We start from the raw sequence: 26836 nt of genomic DNA, 5'->3' as shown, positions 1-26836 counted from the left end.
ATATAATATATTGTCTTCACATGTATGCTTGATTTTTTTTGTTATCTTTTTATTGTTTGTCCCAAACACTTTTTCAATGATGTCATGCAAAATATATCTTAGTGTGATGTTCTATGGTTTGTAGAGTTAATTTAGGTTTGTTAATTTAGGTTTGTTTTTCATACAGTTCTTGAAGGAAGGATAGCTTTTGATCTTCGCGCCGCTCCAGGGAGCCAAGATTATGAGGCATGGGCTGTAAATCTTCTGAACAAGAGCAAGCTTATAAAGGATGAAACAGCGAGTCAGTTCTTCATGGCCTACGCTACTCATCTGCGTGTAAGTATGCTAACTTTCTAAAAATAACATATAAATTTCAGAACGTATGGACAGTTAGCAAACCTCTCTAGCGTTATAGATTTCTAGATTAAAATATCTCTAAAACATGGGCCTCCAGCATGTGGCCCGTGGGCTGCATGCAGCATTCATTTGGTCTTCTGAGAAGTTTGAGTTTGAGACCCCTACTCTAGAATTTATAATCGTTCAATGTAGTAGGCGTCCTTCCATCTTTTCAGATGATGGTAGCACTCTGGGTACGCCAGCTTCTCATGTGGCTCTGAAGTCCAATCCTAGCGTGGCAGTCTCGTCCACAGTTTGGACATATGAAATCAGAGGAGTTCTGAGGCTGCTGTCTCTCTTTTCTTCTTTGTCTTTTTTGCTCTAGTTGCTTCCTCCGCCTCGACTGACCCTTTGCTAGACCCGCACTCACTTCGTAGCGCCATCTGTTGCGGTTTGCTGCGATCAGTTCCCAGCTGGCACGGTCTATGTCAGTTAGCTTCAGGTCTCGTTTGCAAACGTCTCTGTAACGCAGTGCAGTTGGTCGTCCTACTGGGCGTTTCTCTGTGGCAAGTTCACTGTACAGAATGTCCTTTGGAATGCACCCATCCTTCATTCTGGATACATGCCCCAACCAGCGTAGACGTCGCTGGCAGAGGAGAAGGTGCATGCTCAGGGAGCAAGAACGTTCCAGAACAGTGGTGTTGAGTATTCTGTCCTTCCAGGAAATACCAAGAATGCGCCTCAAGCAACGAAGGTGAAAGCTTTCAAGGCGGTTCAATGTATCGTTCAATGTAAGCTTTCGTAATTTGGACATGAAGTAAAGCATCGAGGTATGCGAAAATATGTGTCACGGAAAACAAAAAGCAGAAAAGAACACCAAATACTAGGTTGTTAGAAACACACTGTAGAATGTAGATTTGTAGATGGTATTGCGGAACCTTGCACGTTTTACAATATCCCAGTTCAAAGAACGAGCAATAAAGCGAGATGTGAAGTAGAACGGTCCATAAAGTCACCCATAGTTGGCCTTGTCTGACCTGGATCTGGTTGATTACCACGAATGCATTCATTCTAGTAACTTTAGTCATTGCTGCTTCGTGGTAACATGTAGGTTTTCCTCTTTATTGGTTGGATTTGATTTGGAAATTTTTGGAGGTATATTAAAAAATTTGAATTCTTGTCTTAAGGGTCAAGGTACCAATTAAAATGGTTTGAACGGTTGAGTTGCTATTCATCAACTGTTCAAACACACGTTGCACTCCATCCCAGCTTCGAAAGATGTCGTAGTAGGGCTCTTGAATTAAAAAATCTTTTTTTTTCGTAGATTAAGTTTAGTCTTTGCAAGGTTTTAAACCACTGACTCAGAACCGGTCACCAATGTTGACCGTGTGAAGTTTTCACTTATTGACATTGTTTGATCTTGCAGCTTCAACGTTCGAATATAACTAGACAACATCATTATGGCATAGTCTTGCTTCAAATTTATACAGTCCACCCCTCGCGATACAGGAACAAGAGACGTTACATTGTTTAGATAGATCAATGGATGGACGAAAAGTTTCACAATTTCAGTGGTGCATCAGTTGTCATGTTATTCAAATAAAAAGATGTATCGCGTCGTAAAATATTGAACAAACGTTACCTCACAGGAATACAACACAGCGCTGATGCTCAACGATCAAGTTAGAAGTATGGACGCACTGACTTACATCGATGATACACTTTTTGAACAAGAACCTAAAAATGATGCTGAAGAAAAAATGCAAGACATCTACGACAGGCACAGTAAGAACCTGTATCGTGCTGATCCTTTGGCTGCATTATTGGACTGAACTGTTCATCGTTTACTACTAATAAACTTATCATATTTATCTTTCATTGCAGGGCCGGAAATAAGCGATGATGTGAACCCAATGTTGGAACGCCTCACACTTTGCCTCTGCAGAGAGTTTATAAAGAAAGAACATTCCCGATGCATAATATTTGTAAAAACTCGGGCCATAGCAAAAGCTCTTCTTACTTATTTGGATGGAAATGAGGATTTACAACCTCACAAGTTAAACCCAAAGCAACTGACAGGCGCAGGAGCACGAGTAGATAGTTTTGGTACATGGCTTAGTTTCGTACAGCATATCCTTCTTGCCAGTAGCGCACCCAGAAAATTTTTTAGGGGGGGGCTAATTCAGAAATGTCGGCCGAGTGATTTGCGACAATAGTGACAGTAGGCCAATGCCCATCACCGGCCATCAGTGCCGGTCTTTGGGGTGTGCAAACCGTGCGATCGCACAGAGCCCCGCAATTTACTCAGAAAATGCAGTAATTTTGTTATTTCCAATGGAAAAATTCAACAAAGTGAATTCAACAAAGGAATTAGCAACAAGAAAACATAGAGACTCAACGGGTGCAACCTATTTTGTCCCCTGAACATTTCGTACCCTGAAAAGATCGAGAAAAAAAAACAACAGAGCCGAAGTCGCTGATCGGAGTTGCAGCAAACATTTCAAAATTTCTCTTGATCTTTTCAGGGGACGAATTTGGTCGAAATTTGATTTTGTTACTCCAATTTCAGGGTACGGAATCGGGGTAAGAATTTTTTAGGGGACGAAATAAGTTGCATCCAAATCAACATAGAGACATAGCTTTATATTTCCGAAAAGTGCTGAGGAAAGCATGATCTTATCCTTTTGCTATGCCACCGGACAGCACCATATTACAGTAATATTCATACCTAAATTTTTGTTGAACATGCTCTCAAATTGCCCCAAATTCAAAGCAATTTTTCAAAATTTTCGTTCTCTCAAATCAGATTAGAAGTTGGCCTAGTGAACCCTAAGCTATTAGAACCATCAACACTCTCATCCTTACGACCACTCTCGCAATCTTCTATAGATCTCGACTTTTCGTCATGTAGGCTTATGACAGGATAAAATTAGCTTTCCGTTTGCCAACACAGATAAGTGCGAAACCAACAACTAGCACGAAAACAGTTTGAAACAAAACACTAATTTTGTAAACAGTAGACTAAATTTGATGTGGACGTTTTTCCTATTTACAAAACATTCAAAATTAGTTCGTATTTTCAATTAAAGTCCCAGATGCTTTCGTTTCTCTGCTCAAATGTCGTAGGCCTATACAGTTTTACATGTCCGGGTGATTCGGCATTGACGTATGACGGTATGGTACATCGGTATGTCCAGTTGTCCACCAGGCATTTGACCACGAGAGTACGGGAGCATCTGAACTTTATAGGGAGTTAAAGAAAAGTGCCATCAAAGACCATATCATGGAGCGTTCTTTTTGCACAGATCAAAAATTCTCTGCTGATTCATTTATAATTTTAAGCAAAAGCCATCCCAATTTGACACCAAAATTCAGGAAGCACTGTTAACGCTATACGCTACAACCCAAATTTAAACAAATAATTATTTGCTGGAGGTGCGTCCATTCTCCTCAACATTTACTTGATGTATCACGTTCCCTGTGGTGCAAATTTTTTTGTAGTTATTTATGTAGTTGCCTTTTCCTAATGTAAATTCTAAACCTTTTCCTAAACCTTCAAGAAGTTAAAATTTATGGCATTTATTAATTATTTTCTGATTCTTGATTCGGGCTTAAAATTAAGCCGAAAACGCTCGACTGTGAAAACTATTTGCAAATATGTAAAATATATTGTTATAATGCTCGGCCCTGTTGTATTGTTGTGTCTTATTCATATCTAACCTGTCAGCAAAAGGTATACATAGGGAACTTACAAAAACTTTATTTTTTGTGGCGAGTTTGGGGGGGGCTTGAGCCCCCTTAGCCCCATGCTGGGTGCGCTACTGCTTCTTGCTTAGCTCCTTTAAGAAAGGTTCCATGCGTATGTGAATGTGCGATATTTATCCGTTTTTAAGTGCATTGAACTTGTTACTTTGCAAATGTGCAGTTTGTTATATTGTGTCGTAAATGCTTGCATCATACATTACTGGTACAATAACGAGAAATAGCAAAATTGCTATTATTGGCTACTACAGTTTTAACCGGATCTCTCCATAGAACATTGCTATGGCACCCAGACAGCAAAATCCGTCATTTTTACATAGATTCAACGTCTTTTTTACATGATTCAACGTCTGCAGACGTAAATAGAATATTAAAATATTTTGGTTGTATGGCGAAATATTTTGGTTACATAACGAAATATTTTGGTTACATAACGTAATACTTTGGCCAGGTATGACCAAAACTGGCCAAGAGGACACATTGAAAGACTTCAAGCAGGGCTTGTGCAAAGTACTTGTTGCAACTTCGGTCGCCGAGGAGGGATTGGACATCAAAGAATGCAACCTAATTGTGACGTACAATTATTCCACCAACGAGGTTGGTCAGGTTCAGAGAAAAGGTAATTTTAAACAAAGTTTTCACCGTTAAACCATAACACTGATGTCTCCTGGTTCAATGCTTTGAATCTTGATAAATGATCTGATTAGTATTAGTCTCATGTAGTAAACTCTTACTACTTGGAATTTCAATCATTAAGTGGTGTGATAACTATTTAAACGACGCTTTTAGTAACTTTTTCAGGCCCTAGTAAAACTTTAAATTTTGTTGGTTAGGTTGGTTGGTTTGTTAAGAAGTAGATTAATTTCTGTCACTATTACGTTAAGAAAAGAAAAAAAAGGCATCAGTTTAAGTATTTTATTTGCATCTGTTTCCCACAGGACGAGGAAGAGCTAAAGACAGCAAGGTGATAATGCTTGCTTACGCCGACAGTGGCCATGTTAAAAGAGAAAGGGAAAATTCAATCCGTGTCGAACTGACACAAGATATCCTCTCAAATATTAGAGCTATGGATCCACTCCAGTTACTAAGCGAGGTATGATGTATATTTTTTTCTGAACTCTCATCGAAAGTCACTTACAAAAAGAAAGGTTGTAGTGGGTAGCTACCCGGGTGACCTGCTTTTTTTTATAAAAAATGTTTATAATTTTTTTTCAAATTTCAAAAGGACATGGCTAGATCTACAAAACTAGTGTTGCCAGATGAATAGTTCTGCTCCAATTTAAGAAACCTTCAAAATTGTTTAAGAAAAAAACTTGTGGCAACACCTGTGACGGAACAAAGCTTTTACTTAAAAGTTTTACTTTCAAAAACTACTCAAATAAATACTGTTAAGTTTGGGTGTTCATCGGAATTGTTATCATTTCTAGCATTAATTTTGTTGCAACTATTGCTAGAAAAAAGAAAAAAAAAGTAATAGATATGTTTGAATCAAATTTTTGTTACATTTAGCAGGCTTAGCAACCAGCAACTCACTGCCTAAGAGCATGATTTTTCACATAAATGCACATCTCATAAATAATAGTCAAAATAATTATTTTTTGGGCTATTTTTACTTGATATAACTCATTTTGCCCATAAAACCGCTTTGTCCTTTTATTGAGAGATGCATAAGCCAGCTGGAATGGTAGCCAAGCTTGGCTTCTAGCAAACTATTGAAAAAGAACGTTTAGGTTTTTACACGTGCTTTTCTTGAATGTTAAACTCTTGTTAACGAAAAGCAATTGATCCTTCAGTCAATTGTCTTATAAAATGTTTGGGTTATTTGCAAAATTAAAGTTTAAAACGTTCATAAACAGTTATTAAGGTAGTGAAGTTGTTACAACCGTTGAAAAACTAAAATTTTTGTAGATGAAGTAACCCACGCAGCGACTTTTTAAGCAACCTGCCTAGCACTGAACAACCAAACTGTAGCTTAAAGCTAACCACTAAATTCCTTTACTCCTATTACAACTACATGCCTCTCCTGCCTACATACGCTAACCGCTGTTGTCGATTTAGATTAAAACAATCCAAGCCAGTCTGAAGAAAGACAGAGAGTTCGACAGAACCGTCAAGATGATCAAACAGAAGCAGAAGAAACCGAATGATGACGTGTACAAGTTGAGTTGCATCTGGTGCAAGAGACACGTGACCATGTCTGATCAACTGAGGCATATAAACCACCAGGTACGATGACATGCAGATAATATGTGAAGGTCGATGATTCTATCTTTCTTTTGGAATTGAAGCAAAAGTTGTTAGGCAAATTCTGAAAGCACGAAAGCTTTCATCTACAATAATACGAAGATTCCATCGATCAACTTAATATTAATGCAATGGATTAATATATTGATATGATCGACTGGACACAGATTGACGTTACTGAACCACCATTAGTAGCATCTAAAAGTGAGGATAAACTTTGGGATGCAATAAAGTCAGTCCCAGTAAAGTCGTCATACACACCACAAGCTCAAGCCGTTGAAAGAATGATTCGTGTAGTCGCTGAGGTCAGCCTCAAAACTGTCGGAAAGGAGAAAAGGAACTCTAGGAGTCATTCTATCTTAGATGCAAGGAAGCAGTGGCCTATTGTATTTGAATCAAAGAAAGACTGTACTTAGATCAAAACAATCCAAGCCAGTCTGAAGAAAGACAGAGAGTTCGACAGAACCGTCAAGATGATCAAACAGAAGCAGAAGAAACCGAATGATGACGTGTACAAGTTGAGTTGCATCTGGTGCAAGAGACACGTGACCATGTCTGATCAACTGAGGCATATAAACCACCAGGTACGATGACATGCAGAAAATATGTGAAGGTTGATGACTCTATCTTTCTTTTGGAATTGAAGCAAAAGTTGTCTTTTTAAAAATGTCAAAACGAATGCAAGCTTCGTCGCCACTTTTTAGCGTAGTGTCGGCATGTGATTTGTTCCCCAGGTTGATTTCAAAGTGATGAATACAATATTCAGCTTTTAAGGGTCGTATAGGCTTTGAGTTTAGTATTGGTTTCAAAAATTTCGCTTTGAAGGTTCTGACATACTAGTAATCAATAGAGAAAAAAATGTAGCTTCATTTATTAATTATATTTTGAAGTTATGCCTCATTGTAGTTCATTCAGGGCTATGGAGTCGGAGTCGGCCAGTTATAAAACCGTGGAGTCGGAGTCATATATTTTTCGCCCTACCCCACAGCCCTGATTTCATTATGGCACATAATGTCACGCTTAATAGATATAAATTTGAATTTGGGGTTGAAATTGGAATAAAATTAACTAAATTGGGCTTTTACTTGTTTGTGGGTCCTCCTACTCTTATGTTGTCATGGGATAAGAAAATAATTTAAAAGTATTTTTATCAAGCAATTTTATAATCGACGTTTATTACAACTAACCACAGGCAAACGTGTGTGTATATTTTTTTTATAACATATTTAAAAAATCTGAAAAAGTGGAGAAATTATTTATTTGTGAACTTTTGATCCATTGACTGGTTATCTCTTCTCGCCAGCATCGGGTGGTCACTGACGTGAACTTCGCAAAGAAGGCATTTTTCAAAGAAGTACCTGAGGGGAACGAAGGGAAACGAATTGGAGACGAACAGTTTGTGATTGGGAAGATATACTGCAGGAACCAAGCCTGCAGGTCAGTTGAATGCCTTCAAAAATACATGGTTTTCTGAAAGTAGACTTACACGTGGTTGGTTTACTTTTTTAAAATCCAATTATTTTGTTGACATACATGTGTAATTTCAATCATGTTTATTTGATAAATTGTTTGGTTGTAATAAATTTTTTTCTTTAATACTTCAGTTATTATTTTAAGCATTATTTAGCTCTTTTTCTGAATCTTCATCCTGGAAGTTGCTTTTTCTTGCACGATTTCGAGCCAGACTGATGTCCACTCACACTCAAAGAATTTGTTTTTCTATTTACTGCCGTTGTGATGTCATACATCAACATTACGTATGACGTCGAAAACCATCAATTAAAGCATTAGCATCGCAGTCTGCTATCCCTATTACGAGTCTGCTGTATTTCTTTAATTGGCCGTAACAAAACTTTTGCACGAACTGGAAAAGGGGCAAATCTAAATCTTAACACTGTCTCTCGCGCGTACCTGTTAAAGATTTGAACCACTAGCGCAGGCTCGGACACCAAAGTTGTAGTATTGTTGGTAATTTAATCTGAAATTACTTCTTTAAAATTGAATGTGTGTATTTAGTCGTGAATGGGGATTGCGCATGCGCTACAAAGGATGGCCAATATCGGTACCAAGGATATCAAACTTTCTGCTGACCGGTGACAAAGGCTACAGAGCTGTCAAAAAGCAATGGAAGGATGCGCCGTTTGTTGTCGACAAGGAACTGACGGTCGAGGATTTGCAAAGATTGGCTGAAGAAAATCCTTCCACTTCCCGCCAAACACAAGAAGACATCGATTACGAATTGTCCTTCTAAAATAGAAATATACTTTAAGAAATATAATTAAATTAATGAAAAGGAATTTATTTTACTTTATGTTACTTGATTTATGCATCAAATAACATCGATTTGTACATCCACGTTTACAAACAGCGCAATGGCCCAAAGGTGATTTGCAATATCGTCTGTAAATTGGGCGTTCAACCGATCTCCCATTAGCTATAAAAGTACCCGTTTGAGGTTTGCTTATGGTTATACTCTCACAGCTATTATTCCATCATTGAAAATTGTGTTATTTCGTTTCATTTTAATGTCCAGTTGCTCCCTGCCCGAGTTGTGAGAGCATCCGACCGATGGACAAAATGTCGGTTCAACTCTCACCAACAGCACGAGGCTGGGTATTGACATTTCATAACATGCCTGAAGGTGAAAGTACAAGAAAATACCTCACCTTCTCGTCTATGAAATTCATGCATGCACCCATGCAGTAAAATCCGTTATTTTTCATTGATTCAATGTCTGCAGATAAAACGATGGATTTTGCTCTCTGGGATTACCGCCAAGCAATAGAACGGATCTAAAAAAAAGTATTTTCTATTTGTTAGCGTGGCGCAGTACATACTCTTGTTTCTTTCTGCTTTGATTTGACAAAGAGTTGTTGAATAAAGCTAATTTGAAAGTTAGGTATGTTACGTTGTATTTCTTCATTTCCATGCACTTTGATGTCTGTGGTTTATCATCGTTTTCACTATCAAGTTCACATTTCATTGCAAAGGTATCTGTGTTTTTATTAATGCAGCATTAGTGTTTTTATGATGGTCCATTTTTGGTTTATTCTGAAAAGTTTGCGTCAAGCAATCTCATTTGATAGACCTTTGAATATAAAATTAAATTTTTTGTGCAAGCCAAAGCATTTAATCGTTGTTTACACCATGAAAACAATCATCAAAGATTTTGATATGCATTGTTTGGAATATATTATATCCCATGCGTGCAGAAAACACCTTGAAAACGTAAACAGAAATAAAACTCGCCTGCATATTGTTGCTTGTAGAAGGATTTGCCTTCTGTAGTTAATTTCATAATGGAAGTGTTTTTATTTACTGCTTGCAATTATTTTCATTGTGTAGAGGCTACTTGGATTTCTGGCGAGAACTGCCCTCATTGAAAGCAGAAAACTTTGGATTCATTTTTGCTGTTTAAAATCAATGATGTAATCTAATCTTAGTATCTGTATAGCCTACTTTCATTTACTCAACTTTTGCCTGATGACGTGTCCAGCTTTTTCACAATTGTATCAACAGTTAATCTTACCCCACTGCATCCATAGACCGATATGTGCTAGTGCAGTGGTTCCAACCTTTTTATTGTCACGATTCCTGTTCAAGAAGTTATCAAACCGTTGCTCTAAAACTTCTAAATGTGGGTCTGATTGAAAGTTTTGCTAACTTTACTTAAATATATAAATCTCGATGACTCAATGCACTTACGGAACAACCAGGGCCTTGTTAACCGCCCCTGTACCCCCCGGTTGGGGAGGACCCACGGCTGATTAGCGGCCCACTCATTTTAGTCTGTGTAATGTTTTTTGACTGTTTAAAAAATTAAAAAATACTGTTTTTTGCTCGATAATAATCAATAGCTAATTAAATCATGCACGTATTTACTGCTTTCCAGACCCCCGGGGCCTACCTTAAACTAGCGGCTCACTCATATTTAGTTCGTGCAGCGTTTTTCGGCTTGTAATTTTACAATTTTTTTCATTTTTGTAAGAATTTTTCACTCGCTTTTTTCGCTCAACCACATTTCGTTCATCTCGGCGATATTGGGCAAGCATAATTGGGGATTAAAGGTGAGAAAAATTTTTGTGTGTCTAATAAAACACTAAAAAAATGGTGCCATATTTCGAAGTAAACACTGCTCACTCAAATAGCCTAGTTAATTAATAATAATGAACTTGATAAATTTCAATGTGAATCGAGATAGGCTATGAAGTGAAAATGTTATCTGTGAAGGTGGGGACATCTCAAACTCAGAGGTAAAATTTTCGAACTTCTAGCCAACTGAAGGACTACAATACGCTAGGCTAATACAAACTTTCAAGAAACAAATCATTGAAATCCTTCTGTGATTGTGAATAATAAATTTTTAAAATGGTAGGCTAACTTAAATTTTAAACAAAACTTCTACCCCAATCCAATTTTAATTTGATGATTTTGCTTACATACAAAGTGTACATTTTGATAAAAAAAAATACTGTTTCTAAAAGTGACCAAAGCAAAATTATATTTTTTAAATTTTGTTGGGGCAAGCTTTCCACACCCCCTTTCCGTTTCATTTATTTAGACATTAAGTTTTGTGTTATTCATTTATGTTATAGCCTAAATTTTGCTTTGTTAAAACTCTGGTCCTTTTTCTCATGATCCCCTTCTGCATTGTCGGCATAGCCTATTAACTAATTTGTTTTCTATAAAATCTTAAAAGTTGTTTAGCCTACGTTTTGCTAAAATGAGGAATGTTAAGTTTTTCCTCACATTGCAAGAGTTTGCCACCCTGAACACTTTTTGGTCCTATTTTTAAGAGCAATCACTAAACATAGGGGCCCACTAGTGGATTTCGGGTGGTGCCCGAGGTGGTACTGAAACGGCTCTGGAACCAACGGTGGGTTTATGGGTCCAGGTTTGGAACCATTGCCTCAACGATTAACCGAGTTCAGATGATCGTGCCAGTGAACTCCATTGTTAATAAATTGATGTTTAAAGAGATCTTTGTAGGCCTACCGTACTTTTAGAATAACCACGCATTAGAAGCATCACGCTTTTGTTCAGTTCAGTTTGTTTTTATTTCTGACCATCACAACGAAAAAACAGTAGCCTATATACCAAACATAGCAGAGGTCTAGAAAAAGGTAGAAGCGACAAAACGCGGACGTTATAACGTGCATGATACTAATTAACATGATAGCCTACTGTTACTATCAATCTTTGTATTTGGTACACTATGACTATTTTTAGAAACAAGTAGGCTATCTGCTTTGTTTCTTTTATGTGTGATTGTAATTATGGACCATATCTTGAGTGTGATGCAAAATAAAAAACTAAAACAGGACAATCAGTTTAAAATGTGGTACGGCCGCAACACCTGATCAAATCCATCTACTGACACAAAGTGGAAATAAGCTCTACTACAGTTTGCTAATGCTGGACAGAATCTCTGCAGATGCTGGGTTAGAAATTAGTTTGGAAAAAGATGATAGGCCTATGAGTTGAAGTCCGCTCCGATGGCTCAGTTGGTTAGCGCGTGACTTCTGGAACGAAGAAGTTTCAAGATCAAGCGGCGCTGGTTCGACTCTCGCGGTGTGCGCTTGAGCAACGCACGTTAAGAACTGCTCTTCATGGAATAATTCCCAGCAACAATATTTCAACAATCGGAAACTTCACTCTGTCAATCTCGGTGACCGGGCCGCGAAAAAATTTTTCCCACGAGATTTCTGTCTCATTTACATATTTTGGTAAAAGTTTGTATTAAAACCCTGTGAATGCAACATTATCTCGATGTCAAAGTTGGTTCAGCGGCTTCATCGTCTGCCCAGTGAGGATGAGGGTTCGACACCCGTCGAAGTCAAACTTTTTTTTTCGTTGAATTAATTTTTGCGGTGCACAAGAGCTTTTCAAAAAAAGTAGAGTTAGGGAAAGCTTATATTTTATTATCATTGGCAAATAGTTATTTCGCAATCTGAATCAACCAATCTCTGAAAACACTTGTCGGAAAATCTTACTTTTAGAGTGACTAGAACCAATGATACAGAAATCTCGTGGGAAAAAAAATTTCGCGACCGGGCCTGCGTCAGTGATTCAAAGCCTATAGAAGTAGCCTTGTGAAACTGCCAGAATTAAGCTCTGCAAGAAGCGTTTCTAGTCCGAGAATAAAATTCCATCAAAAGTTTTAGGATTTCAGTCATACTAAGTATCTCAGGACAGCGTTTTGCAAACCATGGGTCGCATCCGTCCAGGGCCCCATGCGTTGTTTGTCAGACCATCCTTTTTTTTTGCAAGGTTGTTTAAAAAAGAAGATATTGAAAAGCTGTTACAGAAACTCAATAATTTATTGGATACGAGGATACACCTCGTCATCGAGTTTTGTTTTTTCGGTCATTATTTGCTTGACTTATATCAAAACAATCGGAAAATTTTTGCTTTTTTGTTAGAATTGATATAAGAAATCATAGCCAACTGCTTTCGCTTTCTTGGAAAGTTATTTTAATAGATGTTACAACAGGCCTTTTACAACATTAAACGCTTGTGAAATGGCAACAATCGACCAGTGCAAGCAAGCAAAACTGTCGAATTAAATTGAAGCCAGTGATACCAACAAACGGTAAATTAAAAATTAGATCTCGCATCAGTGAAAAACAATTAGCCAAAGTGGTTGGGTCGACGGTAGCCTTGCTTTATGTCAAGCAGCCTTTCTAATGCGATAAACGCCAGAAGCATTGCCTAGGCCACAATCAGGGGAAAATTTGCCAATTTTAGTACCAGTTAGCCTACATTTCTCTTTGTCGTACACGAACAATATCTTTGCCTCATCATCACAAAATCCATCTTCCGTGTCCTCACCACAGAACATTGCGGTGACGAAGAAAAATAGAAAATATAACGCACGTAAAACCCCGTATTGAAAAGTAAAAAAGCATAGGCTAAGATTATAAGCTCAGCTTGTTTCTAATATTTTAGAGCGCACTGGCAGGGTTTTTAAATAGTGGTAATAGCTATGAACAAACTCTAATTAAAAGTTAATGGGGGCGCTTAAGTATAATTAATGGCATCGCTCAATCAATAAATTTCTATGCAACGGTCTACTGGTGCCGGCTATGCAATTAAGTATCCCAAGGTCACTGACTGAGCAGCGATATTTTCGTTCTGGTTTGTAGACGATTTTGGATGGTGGACATGGCGGTGACTGGTCAAAGTTTCTTCAGAGCTGCAAACTTAAGAGGTTTTCATAGTAAAGCTGCTGATGATTAGTCTTGAAGGTTCATTTTCTGAATTTTTTTAATAGGTAGCCTATGATAAACGAGAAATCAACAGAGTTTTTTTTTTGTTGAGATCAAGTTCAGAAAAGACCAAGGTCTTATTATTCAAGTTTGAGTTCGAACAGGGACATAGCCATAGGTAAGGAAGGGGCTTGGGGGAGCAATATTGCTCCTGAAAAAATATTTTTTAATATACTATTACAACGTTTTAGTACCATTGTAGCCTAATTCATGTTTAATGACGTTTGCCCCCTCCCCCCTAACAGTTGCTTTTTGCCTCCCTAAAATTTTCTTTCTAGCGACACCTTTGCTTGAAAGGCTAAAAGAAATCTTTTAAATTTGTCATAGTTCCTCGTGTTTGAAATGAACGTTTAAAATTTGCCTTGTTGCAAATTGCTTATTCAGGTAGCCTAAATATTTGAGAATCGGATTAAGAGGTTTGTCTACAGTAAACTAGTTCTAGTGCAAAAAACACCAGTTTTGCAAAGTAAGCAAAGTTGATGTAGGCTACTACCCAAAACTCACCTAAAATGGCGTAATTAGACGTTTCTGTGACAGACTGACATTTTTCAGAGCCATTGGAGTGAAAGACCACAAATTGCAATGATGATGCAAAGGACTCGAATGATGCAACTACCTCACTATGAGGTAATAGCCTACCATAGACCAGGGCTACTCAACTAATGTTAGCAAAGGTCCATTTTGACAAGTTGAATATTTTTGCGGTCCGCTGAATATTTCATATGCAACCACGAAAATTAAACAACCAGTAGCCTACAAGCACCGAAACACTTTTCAGGTAGGGTAGTAGGCTATGTAACACGACTTGGATTTTTGTCTGACACAAACAAAGAAATAAAAAAGGAAAAATGTGTTGTGTCTTTTGTAGTGTAGCTGTGTGGATCGCACATCAAAGAATACGGCAAAGCGTTGGGGGGTCTGGGGGAAAGCCCCCAGCTCCTTGGATAATCACAAAAAATTGCTTTTCCCTGATGGAAATCTCTTTAAAGAGGCCTTAAAATGTGGAAATGAGGTTATTCTTCCAGAAGCCCAAGATCCACCTTCAACACCCAGAAGGTCCGGATTCGGACCGCGGTCCGCCAGTTGAGTAGCCCTTCCATAGATGGTAATACTACTATATTATAGTAGTTACGAAAAGAGGGCAAAATCTTGCTATTTGACTTAGGTTACTGGGTCAGTACTGGGTGGTGCAATTGCAGAGGTAGCCTACACTCATTTTTAGGAGTAGGCTATGGTCGGTCAATGAAAATGTTGACTTGTACATAATGATGATGGAATGATGGAATGACAAAATTAAACTGGAATAGCCTGTATTTAAAATATTGCCCAAACCAAGCCAATTTGATGTGGCTGTTCGGTTCGGTCCACATATGATACCTACAGAGAGAGAGAGAAATGGTCAGTTTGTAACATAGAGCTTTTATAGCAACTTTACTGAACCGCAGGAAAGTAGTTGTCAATAACATTTAACTGAAAGCAAAGTGAAGCCTCAAAACAAGTTTCTTGTCTTTGCAAATAATGAAATAACATCATTTTTCATTTAGCAATTGTAGGCTATTATTTCAAACTTTATAAGTGTATTTTTGAAGCTTTCCCTGCGCTCATAATAACCTCGACTCAAAACTCATCTGCTTTCCGCAAAAATGAAAATGAATGCCTGCAAGTGGATTACTTTTCCAGTGTTTGGGTATTGATATTACCTGAATCAAACCATATTGATTATCTGATGCAATTTCAGCAGAGGCACTAATGACTTTCAGGTTGTGTAGCAACCATAGCCTCGTGCTTGAGTGGGGGGGGGGGGAAAGCTAATAAATTAATTAGTAGTAGGCTGCTCACTCACATACAGTTGAGCATCAAATAATGATTTTGGTTCCACATATTTGCGAGACAGGTAAGTCGATATGGCCCAGCGGGAGCCTGGCTTCACTTTTGGTTGGCCATAAGAAAACAGTTGGACCTGCTTGACTTTAAATTAGGCTCATGGATCTGCTAACGAGAACAAGTTTGTTTGTTTATCTTTATCCTGCATTGCGGGAAAGCGGACTTGAGCGCTATGCTTCGGTGTACGCCTTCCGACATACACCTGACCCACGCTACAGCCGACTGCAATGTCAGTTTCCGGTTGTCTACTCTACTTATGACTTAAATGTGGTACTACCCATTACTCGAAATCGATCACTAGGTAGAGGCAATTATCGTAAAGTTTCTTGCCCAGAGAAACAACAGCAAGTGCGGGTGGCTGGAGTCGAACATGCAAGCTCTCGACTGCGAGCCCAACGCGCTAACCACTCGGCCACGGCTGCCGAGTGGCCACGGCTTCCAATAAACTGGTTCCACTTGGCCTACTTGTAATTCTTGCTATTTTAGTTACAGCACATATTAATAATGTCATGGTATGTTTATTGTCGCTATACAACAACTAAGGTATTTTTACGACAGGGCTCATGTTTAATTCTACATCAGATTTACGATGTCACGACATTACAGTATTACCCTGAATTATCCTCACTGCGTTATGCAAGAAAGAATACAATTGGTAGCCTACTGTTTTTAAAAGCACCAGAGTCGAAAGCGATAACCACTCGCAGGGCCGTTGAGAGGATATTTTGGGCCGGGTACCAATGAGATCCTTAGGCTCTGTAAACGAAAAACACAATGTATCCGCAGAAAACGCTATGAAGTCTTCATGTTTTCGGCCCCTTAAAAAGGTTCCAGGCACTTAAAGTTATCCCAGGTCCTGGTCCAAAAGTACTCCTGGACTCCTCTGTCATCGCTACCGACCACTCGGCCACTGAGCTGGCGTGGTTAGCACTTGTTATCAGTCGTTTTCAAGTGGCAATTTCCAATGGCTGTATCTTGATTACTAGAAAAAGCAAACAAAATTACACAATTTGGTTTGAGGCTTCTGCTCTTGTGAGAAATCACATGTATGAAAACCGTTTTTGTAATCGACACTTTATTCAGGCCCTTGGTGTTGTGACGTGTTATCAGAACAACATGGCTGCCACACACCATGCTTTCATTGACGTTGCCTTATCTTCGAAAGTCTGGAAAAACTCACAGCAGTTGAATCATGGCAGGGTGGTTTATCTTTTGTGCATCTTCTCATTATGAATAGTTAGAGGTGAAGCTTTCATTTGGTGAACAACGTTCATCTGCAGTTGTACTGAAAAGTAGCTATTTTACTGTCTAATATTTTAAAAATTATAAACAACCATTTGAGATGAAGTGTTGGCGGCTTACGTTGAAGTTGACAAAGATCTGACAACCTCCCGTTTGTGCGTACTTGGTTATTGCGTTGTTATTATGTAAAATGGTGAAAACCTAGCGTTAAGAACGGGAAGCAGCTTGATGCAGAGTAAAAGAATGTGCCATAAAGTTCATTTTTCTATCAATGCCACCACGCAAGTAAGACATTTTGAGCCGAATAGAAAGTCAACAAGAGGGACAAGCGGTTAGTGCAGTTGTGTTGTTAGAGTCAAAATAATGCTAATAAACGAAAAATATATATAACCTACGCGATGTAGTTTAGTAAAACTTTGTTTTTGGTCTTATTTAGCAGAGTTTGCTAGTTCATGTAATATCTAGTCTAACAAGGAATTTGGGCTACTTTTTAAAAACGTAAACGTAAGCTTTAAGTTTGGTTTTGGAATTTGCGTGGCTTGGAGGTGACTGATGTTGAAACATAGTTTATTGCAAAATTCCATTAAAGGTGTTCGATCCAGTCAAATGTTTTCCTTTTTTCCCCACAATTTGTGACTATTTTCTGCTCAAGAAAGCAAAGAGGCCACTTTGATTCAATAAATTCCAAATGACCACGCCCTTCAAGTAGTAAGTTTAATTTATATGCCAAAATATTGGTGAAAGCAAAGGGAAGACTATGATTGTATTTTTCTTAAGTAGGCCATATTGATTGTACGTGCGTCACTGCATCAAACGCAATCGTCTAAAGAAAAACATTAAAAAAATCAGTTTAAAGTTGTTTCATCCGTTCTAATAATATGCAGCCTACTTGGGCGAAATGCACTAAAACTACCTTTAACACATCACGGTGAGAAGCAGCAAAAGCCTGTGAGCTATCCGAGCTAGTAGCTACTTGGTTGTGAAGATTTACGATTTAGATGAGACTAATCAGAAAGCAACAAACTCAATCTTTGTGCCCATCTTTTGACATGCCGTTGTGTATTTCGTCAAGGCACAGACGAATATACACATTATGAGTGTGGACTGACGAAGTGAGTCATTCTCATCGTTTAGTCACGAAGCAACAATGATTTTATTGAGGTTTTATGACCCACTTTTGTACATTTGTGCTAGGGATGGTAGAAGTAGGGGATTGCTCACTTAAAAATAAGGTGGACAACATAAGCTAATGTTATGACAAAATTTGATGCAACTACAGCTTGAGGTCTACTACCATGTCGCATACTCAGGTGCAGTTTATATGACCTGTCCACGTGTGTGCAAAGAGTGTATCGCCAAAATAAATGTAGGAAATATGTGATATCATCTTTACATGAAATATGTGATATCATTTTTGATTGTGAAATCAGTTTCTTGCAAACCATCAAAAACGTCATGCGAACTATCAAGAGCTTTAGAAAATTTCGGATTTCATGTGTGAATGGTGGTTGCAAAGGTATCTGGGAATCGTTAATGTCACTAAGAATGATGTACGCAAAGTTTTTTTCATAAAAGGAAACATAGCTAACACAACTTACTAGCCAATTTTTATGCAAATGGTTGATTTTTAATGAAGGAAAATAGGAAACTATAGCCTTATAGGATTCCTAGATGTCGCAGCTGGAGTGCAAAGTTTACCCCTGCTGCTTTTTTAGTTATTCTTCCAGCAACAACAATTGGAAACGAATTGCTATATTGCACCACCCGACAGTAATACCAATATGTTATCCTAGCTAGCAAAATCCGCTTTCTTTACGTTGATTCAACATCTGCAAACCTGGAATCAATATATTATAAAAGACGGATATTCAGCAACAAACTAAAGCTTAAACTTTCCAGAGACACAATCGTATCGATTTTGAAATGATTTGTGTGGTGTGTAAGCACAAGATGCTGCTTATGCAATGACGTAACTTTCAGGTTGGTGTCAGAGAAGGAAATGTGGGCCAAAGGAACACATTGATTGCATGCTTTGTTGTAATCGTGGATTTCAGGCCCAATGTGAACAACAAAGCTTGTCTTGTTTCTACCTTTTGTTTCTAATGGGGGTGGTTTGCTTCATTTGTCAGTTGCGATTCTGTGACCATGCACGATTCCATTGTATGCATGAAACTCGTCGCGGTAAAGCAAAAAGCGAGAAAACCTTTAACTTGGTAGGCTACAAATCAACTTATTTTTACTTGACAATAAATAGTCAATTTTTTACCCTTATTAATTTTGCTATTAAGCTGCCTAGTCTGATCCATGATAATTATTGTCAGCAAGGTTTCACTGCCTTTTTCCTTCTAAAATAGTTCAGAAGATGAACATTATCCCCATCGCTTCCGTGTCTGGTGAAGTTAAAAAAGACCACTTTGCAATGGCGTGTGAAATGTTTCGAATAGTTCTAGCTTTTCTACCATTTGACAAAATGTTAAAAAGGGGAAAAATGTTGTTAGTTCACAAGGTATGTAAATGGCAACCACACCAAGTTTTCTGTCAATGACATGATTTATTCTAAATAAAACTTACTTCTGTGCCTCCTTGAAAATACAGGAGTAGGCTACTCAGTGCTACAGCATCCTGCAATAGTGCTATGCTATTGGAAATGTTGGCTACTATTCTACCCCTAAACGTTTTGAAGTTAGGTGAGTGAATGCAATATGAGCGTTAGTTTGTTGACCTCAAGAAAGCGGTTAGTCTGAGCAACTGAGCAACTTTAATACAAGATTGCAGAAATAAGCAAATATATTAATGTTAAATTTTCAAAAAAATCTTCCACAAGCAGCAGAGAAGGACCAAGTTTGATTCAAATTGTTTTTCTTCTATTATCAAACATGATCAATCTGTGAAATAAGAATAAACTATAAGCTTTTGTCAGACTGTAGACGGTTAGGCCTACTGTAGTTGAATGACATACTTTTCACATTTCATGGAGTAGTCAGTCAATGTTTTACATTTTCTCAAGATCCCTTTGCTTTTAAATATATTGCTCTTGATTGATAAAAATCAAAGGCTGGGTAGCACTTCTGTGCATGCAACAACCTCTATCAGTTTAAGTGGCCATAGAGCCGCTTCATAGGTTTGCAAGCTCTAAAGTCTTGCGGTGATCAACATTTCGGGTGAGAAACTTTTATGATCTGGCAGTCGGAGGCGGGCTTGATTTACGTCAGAGGATTAGCTGCTGATCTGCTAATTCTAACAGCCCGAGCTTCTGCTGATTGATTGCAAGCAATGTTTGTATAATTATTTAGCTGACCGAATTGGACACGCTAGAACTTATTCCATGACCTGTAGTTTACTAATTCTAGTGAAGACCCTAATAAAATTTTCTGGTATAAAAAAATAAAGTTTTATCCAATCCATTGTTATATACCACTATTGATTAGATAACTAATCCACTTTTATGTGTTAGAGCAGGGTTTCCCAAACTTTTTTGGGCCACAGACCACTATTTGTGAATTTGTTTATTCGCGGATCCCCAATTCCAATACAAAGGTAAAAATGAATAAAACCGAATTTTGTTTATTTAAAAAACTGACAACATCAATGGGACGGATGGGATTGCTTCTTATTGTATAAGTCACCAACTCTGGGAGTTGTTTGTGAAAGGCAAACTCGTAAGTCAGGGCCCACGGAAAGTCTGGACCTGTATTTTTTCTTCATGTTAGTAAGAGCTAAAAATGCTGTCTCACACATGTAGGTCGTGGTAAAAGGCAATACAATTTTAGTTGCTTTTCGCGATAGCAACAGGTATTCCTCCACAACACTTAATCAGAAAGATGCAATAGCTGTTTGATTGAAACTAAGCATTAAAATTCGATCAGATGATAATTCGGCTATTTCTTCTTCTTCACGTCCTGACAGATCAGTCTTTGTAACAACAAAAGGGTTTAAAATCCAGTAAAAATTCTCATATGTCTCTTTGAAAAAGTACTTCTTGAAATGTGCAGAAACCAATTCCAAATGTTGTGTAACGCCAGAGAAAATAAACTCTGTATCAATTAAGAACTGCGGCAATTATCTTTGACAAGGTACGTAATGTACAACGTGTTACGTGTATGTCTGACTTTTTAATTTCTTGTCATATCGCCACGGACCACCTGTGCAGTCGTCGCGGACCACCAATGGTCCGCGAACCACAGTTTGGGAAACCCTGTGTTAGAGCGAACATTATTTCATGCTTCAACATACATAAGGTACGTTAAACTTAGCATCGATTTGTAAAACTAACAATCAAAACAGAAAGCCTATTTTAACTTTTACAGAAATTTTATAATTTTTAGTTATTAGTTTTGGAAAAGATGAATGTTTTTTATGACACACCTTTTTCACGGATTATGAAGCTGAACTTGAAGATGGCAAAAGCGTTTCTTTTGGGTAAGTGACGTATCAACAGCTACAAGATTGATTATTACACACTAGATGGAGATATAGATTCACTGTCGTTTGTCGAAGCCCATACTTATTTGTGCTCCAAACAGTTCTGCTGAGCGCGGTCCAATATAATACTGATCATTGGAGCAAATACAAACTTGAAGAGCACTGACTTATCATATTTCAGCCCGTTTTTATTTGCTAGATTTATTGTTTTTAATTATTTTTTACGTAAAAATAAAATATGTGTCCTTCGTGATCTGAAGCTGCAAACAATGTAGGCTACCACTTGATAATAGCGAAAATTCATTAGATGCCCATTGAACAGCCTCATTCTCCGTATGTTGACTCGTAATAATCGCTAGATCCTAGTTCAACATTTTGACTAGGGTTGATTGAAACATAAAGTTTTCAAAATTTTCAAATGCAAGATCCAAGGGATAATTTTGGACCTGTGCCCGGGATAGTTTTAGGGGCCAGTAACCATTCCAAGAGGGCCGGGAACTAAAAGAAATCACCGCATACTTTTTAGATATATAGTGCGGTTTTCTCAAAAGTACCTTGATTTGAGGCGGAGAGTCTTATTAGTACCGGGTCCAAATTACCCTCTGAACGGTCCTGGGAAGAGGTTGTAACTTTTTATAAGTACAGTAGACACTGTGCAAAACAAACAAGACTTTCAGTTCGTAAGTATTTTTAATCGAACTCCCGCTTCTACTTCAAGTATAGTGGCGTCACATGTCTGGGTTATGCCTGTTTTTTTTCAGCAAAATTTGCATTGTGAATTCATAGACAACTGTGACAGAGCACTGTAGAAAAAAAGATGTTCTGACCATTGGACATGGTCAGAACTTCCTAAAAATTTATATCATTCGTAGTCAACTTTTAGGCTGTGATCTCAGTAAAACTGTGTTTTATGTAAAAACGTAGGTGATATCCCACAACGCATAAGGATTACGCAATGGTTAATTAAATATACATGTCGATCCGCTCAAGGTTAAAGCTCATAAAAAATAAATGAAAAATAGGACTCGATAATTGGTTTTGAATTACTGCCATTTGAAATTCTCTCCAAAAATGAATCGGATTTTTGCTTCGAGGCTGCAAAAGCTTCTTGATAGTTTGTTACGTAATGTTACATTTGTCTGCTGCAGAGTTGCAGCATATATCTAGCAAAGAAAGTTTCTATTTTTACAATATAGTACGTTTTTACGTCTAGTAATATTGAAATGACGTGCCAGTGGAAGCTTTTTTGGTTGGGGTACTGACGGATAACCTGCTTTTTCCTGCAATGAAAGGGGCATACAAGAACATGACGCATTGTTTGGAGATCAGTACCACAGAAACACGTGGTATATCAATCTTGCAAACTGTTGACACAAGTTTATATAAAAGGAATTTTTACAAATGAAAACTTGTCCTTTATGTAGGTAGGCCTATAGGCTATGTTGTCAGAATAGCTATCAATCCAAAATAGTAGGCCTTAAACTGTACAGCCTTTTTGTCTTGAAAGATGTGTATCTAGGCGTACCTTGATCAATCTCTTATTTTTGCATTTAATTTTTCAGGCATTCTCCTTATTTCGCTTTCCAATACGTCACTAACACTTGGTAACGAAGGTGGGTTCCCTTATGAAATTGGTTAAATTGTTTGTTAATAATAAAGCTTTGATAAAGCGCGTGCGTTTTGTATTGTGAATACATCGAACAAAGAAGCGCCATAGGAGCTTAGGACAATTTATTGTGTCTAATCCAAATGAGTGATTGAGAAAGAGTTTATGTTTCTGTTAGAAAACAGCGTAAACTAAAAATTGCAGTATCAACATCATTTCATGCGGCACACCTGGCTCGTTAATCTACTACTTTTGATTGCACTGTAATTCATTTAACAAAAATTTGTTGTCATGCAACGTAAGAAAAACGTCTTTTGTTTCAATAGCATTGACAATATCTTTTAACCAGACTACGGGTTGGATTAGCTAGTTTTGCATAAGAAGTTCAACGTTACTTTGAATCGATCGTTTTTAGTTTTCCTAGAAACGCATTTAATCAGATTTCTGCTTGGAGTTCCATTGAAGCCGAAAATGTTTACTTGATTTAAATAAATTTAATTATTAAGCCTTTACTCAAACTCAAACATAGTGAAACTTTCGGTCGTGTGTTGCATACAATTATTTATTAGTAATTCTTCCACACCTACCGTCCTACCATACTATTGTTGAAGCTACACCCCCTTTCTTTGTAATGGTTAGAGAAATAAAATATTCACATACATTTAGATGAGGGTACGATTATGGACAGCATGGATAAAGATCAATCACCAACTAAAACTCCAATCATAATGGTAAGTCAAGCGACTAGCTGGTGTGGATAATAAAATTTGCAGTGATTTTGGTTTCTTAGCAAAATTAAAGTAACTTGCGTTCTTCTGGTGACTATTTGCTAGGTTACCTCCTGATGTTAAAGATGATAACTAGCTTTTTGTATTTCCGACGTTTCGTTAGTCAGCACGACTAACTTTATCAAGGTGGCTAAAACAGGTTAACACAACCTGTTCAGCAACGATGGCACAACACAAAAACATACTGATAAAATGAATAAAGTAAAGCAGCAAGAATCAGAGTTAAAAACACGCAACAAGATGACTGGAGGTTATATAAGTAAAATTTAATGCGAGAAAAAGAGATTCAATAAACTCCTCATGTTGCCACTAACTACCAAGGAACAAATTTTAGACTCAATTTTGTGGTTTAAATTTGTCTTGAAAGATTTCTTGACACTTTTTTTTACGAGTTAAAACACATTGGATTCTATCCATCGCTATGATTCAATCTTTTGCTTTTGTTATGTTATTTCTTACGTAATCCATCACAACACAGTCACATCTGGCGGTGTTACTTTTCAACATATTTGTGGCCAATTAAACAAGCCAAACTCTCCATCAGAGCTCTGAAGTCGAACTTAACAAAATAAACAATTAGTACACACCGTTTTTTTGCATAACAGCTTGTACTTGGCTGGGATTGTTGGCAACACTGCGACATGCATTCCTATGAAACCACACACCAATATTTTTAGATCTATTCATATGAAGTTGGGCAATATTTTATCATTTTTCATTTACGAGTGAGAAAGGATAAACAGGACTAATCTCGTGAGCTTCCTGATTTCACTTAAGCTGAAATTACATTGTACTTGGAGAATATTTAGGATTAGTCAGAGAAATACCGGTTAGTTACTTGCGAGGAACGCAATGCTGCAATATCGTACAAAGAATATACACAAACATTGTCCGCGATTTTCCAATCGTTCCTGTAGCTGATAACTATTGTTTAAAATGTACTTTCAAATGCTAAAATGATGTAGCCTAACAAGAGTTTGTTGTTTTCACTCAAACAATAACGTTGTGCTATGTCTACTTTTAAAGGCATATCTAGCTTCTAGCATTAAATGTTTACGTTTATTTTTTTGTGACGTTTCATTAGTTACAATTCAGCTTTTTTATATAACTTCTATAATTATGTAGATTATTATCTATGCTCTTTGGTCGTCAATCATTTGAGACGAAACTTCTATGGGCCACTTCTTTTGGGTTGCAAATCAAATCAAATTTAAATAAGATTCCAAAGAATACGCCGTGCTTTCGTTCAGTTCCAGATCCATGACAAAGATTCAGGGCCTCTAAAATCATCGCTGGTCCTAGTTCAAAAGTACCCTCTGGACCTCACCCTGTCGACGCCACTGCCTACGCATAAACTCAAAACGATGTTCCTTAAAACATAATCACTGGTTAAATAATTTACCGGCTTGCCATTAAGATCCAATTTGTTTTTAATAGGTAAGCTACCTACCAGAGCTCTGCTGGGTACTTTGATTTTGACTTTCATAAAAGGACAACTTGTTTTATCAATGCCAGTGTTGCCAGGTCCTTTTCGATTTTCAGTGGAGAAGTGGTGGACAGTTGCTCCGGCAGCCTCCGGCAGCATCGCACCACTGTTTGCAAGTGAGTCCTTTTTATCAACATGCAGCAAATATTTTTCCGTTGCCACCTTTCCTAGCCAGCCCCGGATTTAGAGGGGGGCAGAGGGGTGCAATTGACCCCGGCTTCCCTTTCAAAGGGCCTCCACAAACGTATTTGCACGGGGCCCCCGATCTAAAAGTGTCCCGGGCAGTGGCGTAGCCAGAAAATTTTTTTTGGGGGGGCCACATATTTGATGAATTGAAAAGGACGACAAAGTGTTTGATTTAAGCCATCGCCACCTGATGTGCAGTGACGTATCCTAGTGGGTTGAACAAGGGAAGCAATCAAAGTGGTGGGGGTTAGAGCGTGCCGAAGGCACGCGTATTCTAGGGGGCCCGGGGGCATGCTCCCCTGGAAAAATTACGCTCAAATAATGGATTATAGCGCTTTCTGGAAACACTTTTAGGGTAATATCTGTATGAAATTTATTAGCAGATAAACAGCTATTAACTTATTAAAGGTAGCTATTACACACAAACGGGCAAAACCTGCGGCTAAAATTAGAGAACACCAAAAACTCAGCTACACAAAAACTCAATAACTACACAAAAACCCAACAGAGTAAGCCATTTTGAAATTGCTTCCACAAATTAGTTAAAAGAAACGTAAATCGCGTAAATGTTGCGCGATTTACGATTTGCAAAATTTATTGGTGTCTTTCTGTGCGTCTAAAACAAGTCCTTGGGGGTGTTAATAGCCAGATGTCTCGGAAAACGTTATAAATTTCTACAAATTTTATTATATTTTCAACAAAGGGCTCAACTTCGGAATCTAAAGTTTGAAAATTTGGGGGGCATGGCCCCTTTCGCCCCCCCTGGCTACGCCTATGGTCCCGGGCCCCCATCAGCTAAACCTGGCCCTGTTGCTAGCTCTCCCCGTCCTTTTACAAATACAACATTCGCTATGTTTTCAGCCTATTCTGGGCTTACAGACAACGTGTTTTTTTGCCCAACGCTCAGAGCTTAAAGTGCCCCTGACAGGTTGGATCCAAGTATAGTAACTTTTTAAAGCATTTCCTAGCGCAGAATTATACTTAGCGAACTTTTTAATCTTAACCTCGTAGCTCGACTGGTTAGGGCGTAATTTATATCGAACGATTGTTCCGCAGCGCCACCACAGGCGAAACTCATATTTCACTGCTCTGGGACGACTTTGGTGGTATTACGTCATCCTAAATGGGCGTCGTTAATGACGGATGAAACAAACGCTTCCTAGATGTAATTGGTGGATCACAGTTTGGTCGGATTTGGTACAAGCGGTTGCTTTTTTCAAAGATTTATTGTTTTTTGCAGTTTAATAAACCTGTACTGGATACGTTCCTACAAAAGCTAAAATATACTTGAAGTGAAAAATGAAGAAATTTACGAATCATCATTCATATTTAATTCATCATCACTATTCAAAAATAAATAAAAGTTCTCTCTCTCTCTCATAATGTGCCTTCAGTTGGCCATTGAAAACCTGTGTAACGGCCATCTGGATCTAGAAAATTGTTTCGGATTCACCAAACAATGCATGACGGCAGCACAATCCGATTGTTGCTTCCGAGAGCATCAAACTGCAAGCAGTGAGCTTTGCGCAATGCAAGTTGTCAGTGCCAGTTTTAACAAAATCTTAGTTATACAGTTACGTAAATAGCAGAGTCTATATATGTAAAATCCTACTTTACCTGTGCAAGGGTACGT

At 37.9% G+C, this 26836-nt stretch overlaps 2 protein-coding genes across 2 annotated transcripts in view; both read left to right on the top strand.

The window, feature by feature from the left end:
* Positions 1-11638, top strand: part of LOC145788526 (ATP-dependent RNA helicase DHX58-like) — a 53461-nt gene extending 41823 nt beyond the window's left edge. Inside the window, exons 20-28 of the mRNA XM_082600288.1 lie at positions 167-315; positions 1965-2100; positions 2200-2421; positions 4529-4696; positions 5016-5170; positions 6136-6303; positions 6738-6905; positions 7625-7758; positions 8338-11638. Of these exons, the coding sequence (XP_082456414.1) occupies positions 167-315; positions 1965-2100; positions 2200-2421; positions 4529-4696; positions 5016-5170; positions 6136-6303; positions 6738-6905; positions 7625-7758; positions 8338-8572 (1535 nt within the window). The 3' untranslated portion in view covers positions 8573-11638. The remainder of the gene's footprint in view (positions 1-166; positions 316-1964; positions 2101-2199; positions 2422-4528; positions 4697-5015; positions 5171-6135; positions 6304-6737; positions 6906-7624; positions 7759-8337) is intronic.
* Positions 11639-21021: 9383 nt separating this feature from the next.
* LOC145765065 (uncharacterized) overlaps positions 21022-26836 on the top strand; it is a 32988-nt gene continuing 27173 nt past the window's right edge. The window contains exons 1-3 of the mRNA XM_082576804.1: positions 21022-21134; positions 22700-22750; positions 23410-23474. Of these exons, the coding sequence (XP_082432930.1) occupies positions 21059-21134; positions 22700-22750; positions 23410-23474 (192 nt within the window). The 5' untranslated portion in view covers positions 21022-21058. The remainder of the gene's footprint in view (positions 21135-22699; positions 22751-23409; positions 23475-26836) is intronic.

Source organism: Aplidium turbinatum, chromosome 2, assembly GCF_918807975.1.
Source record: "Aplidium turbinatum chromosome 2, kaAplTurb1.1, whole genome shotgun sequence".
NCBI lineage: Eukaryota > Metazoa > Chordata > Ascidiacea > Aplousobranchia > Polyclinidae > Aplidium > Aplidium turbinatum.
The sequence above is the reverse complement of the archived record's forward strand: the minus strand, read 5'-3'. Positions and strand labels throughout refer to the sequence as shown.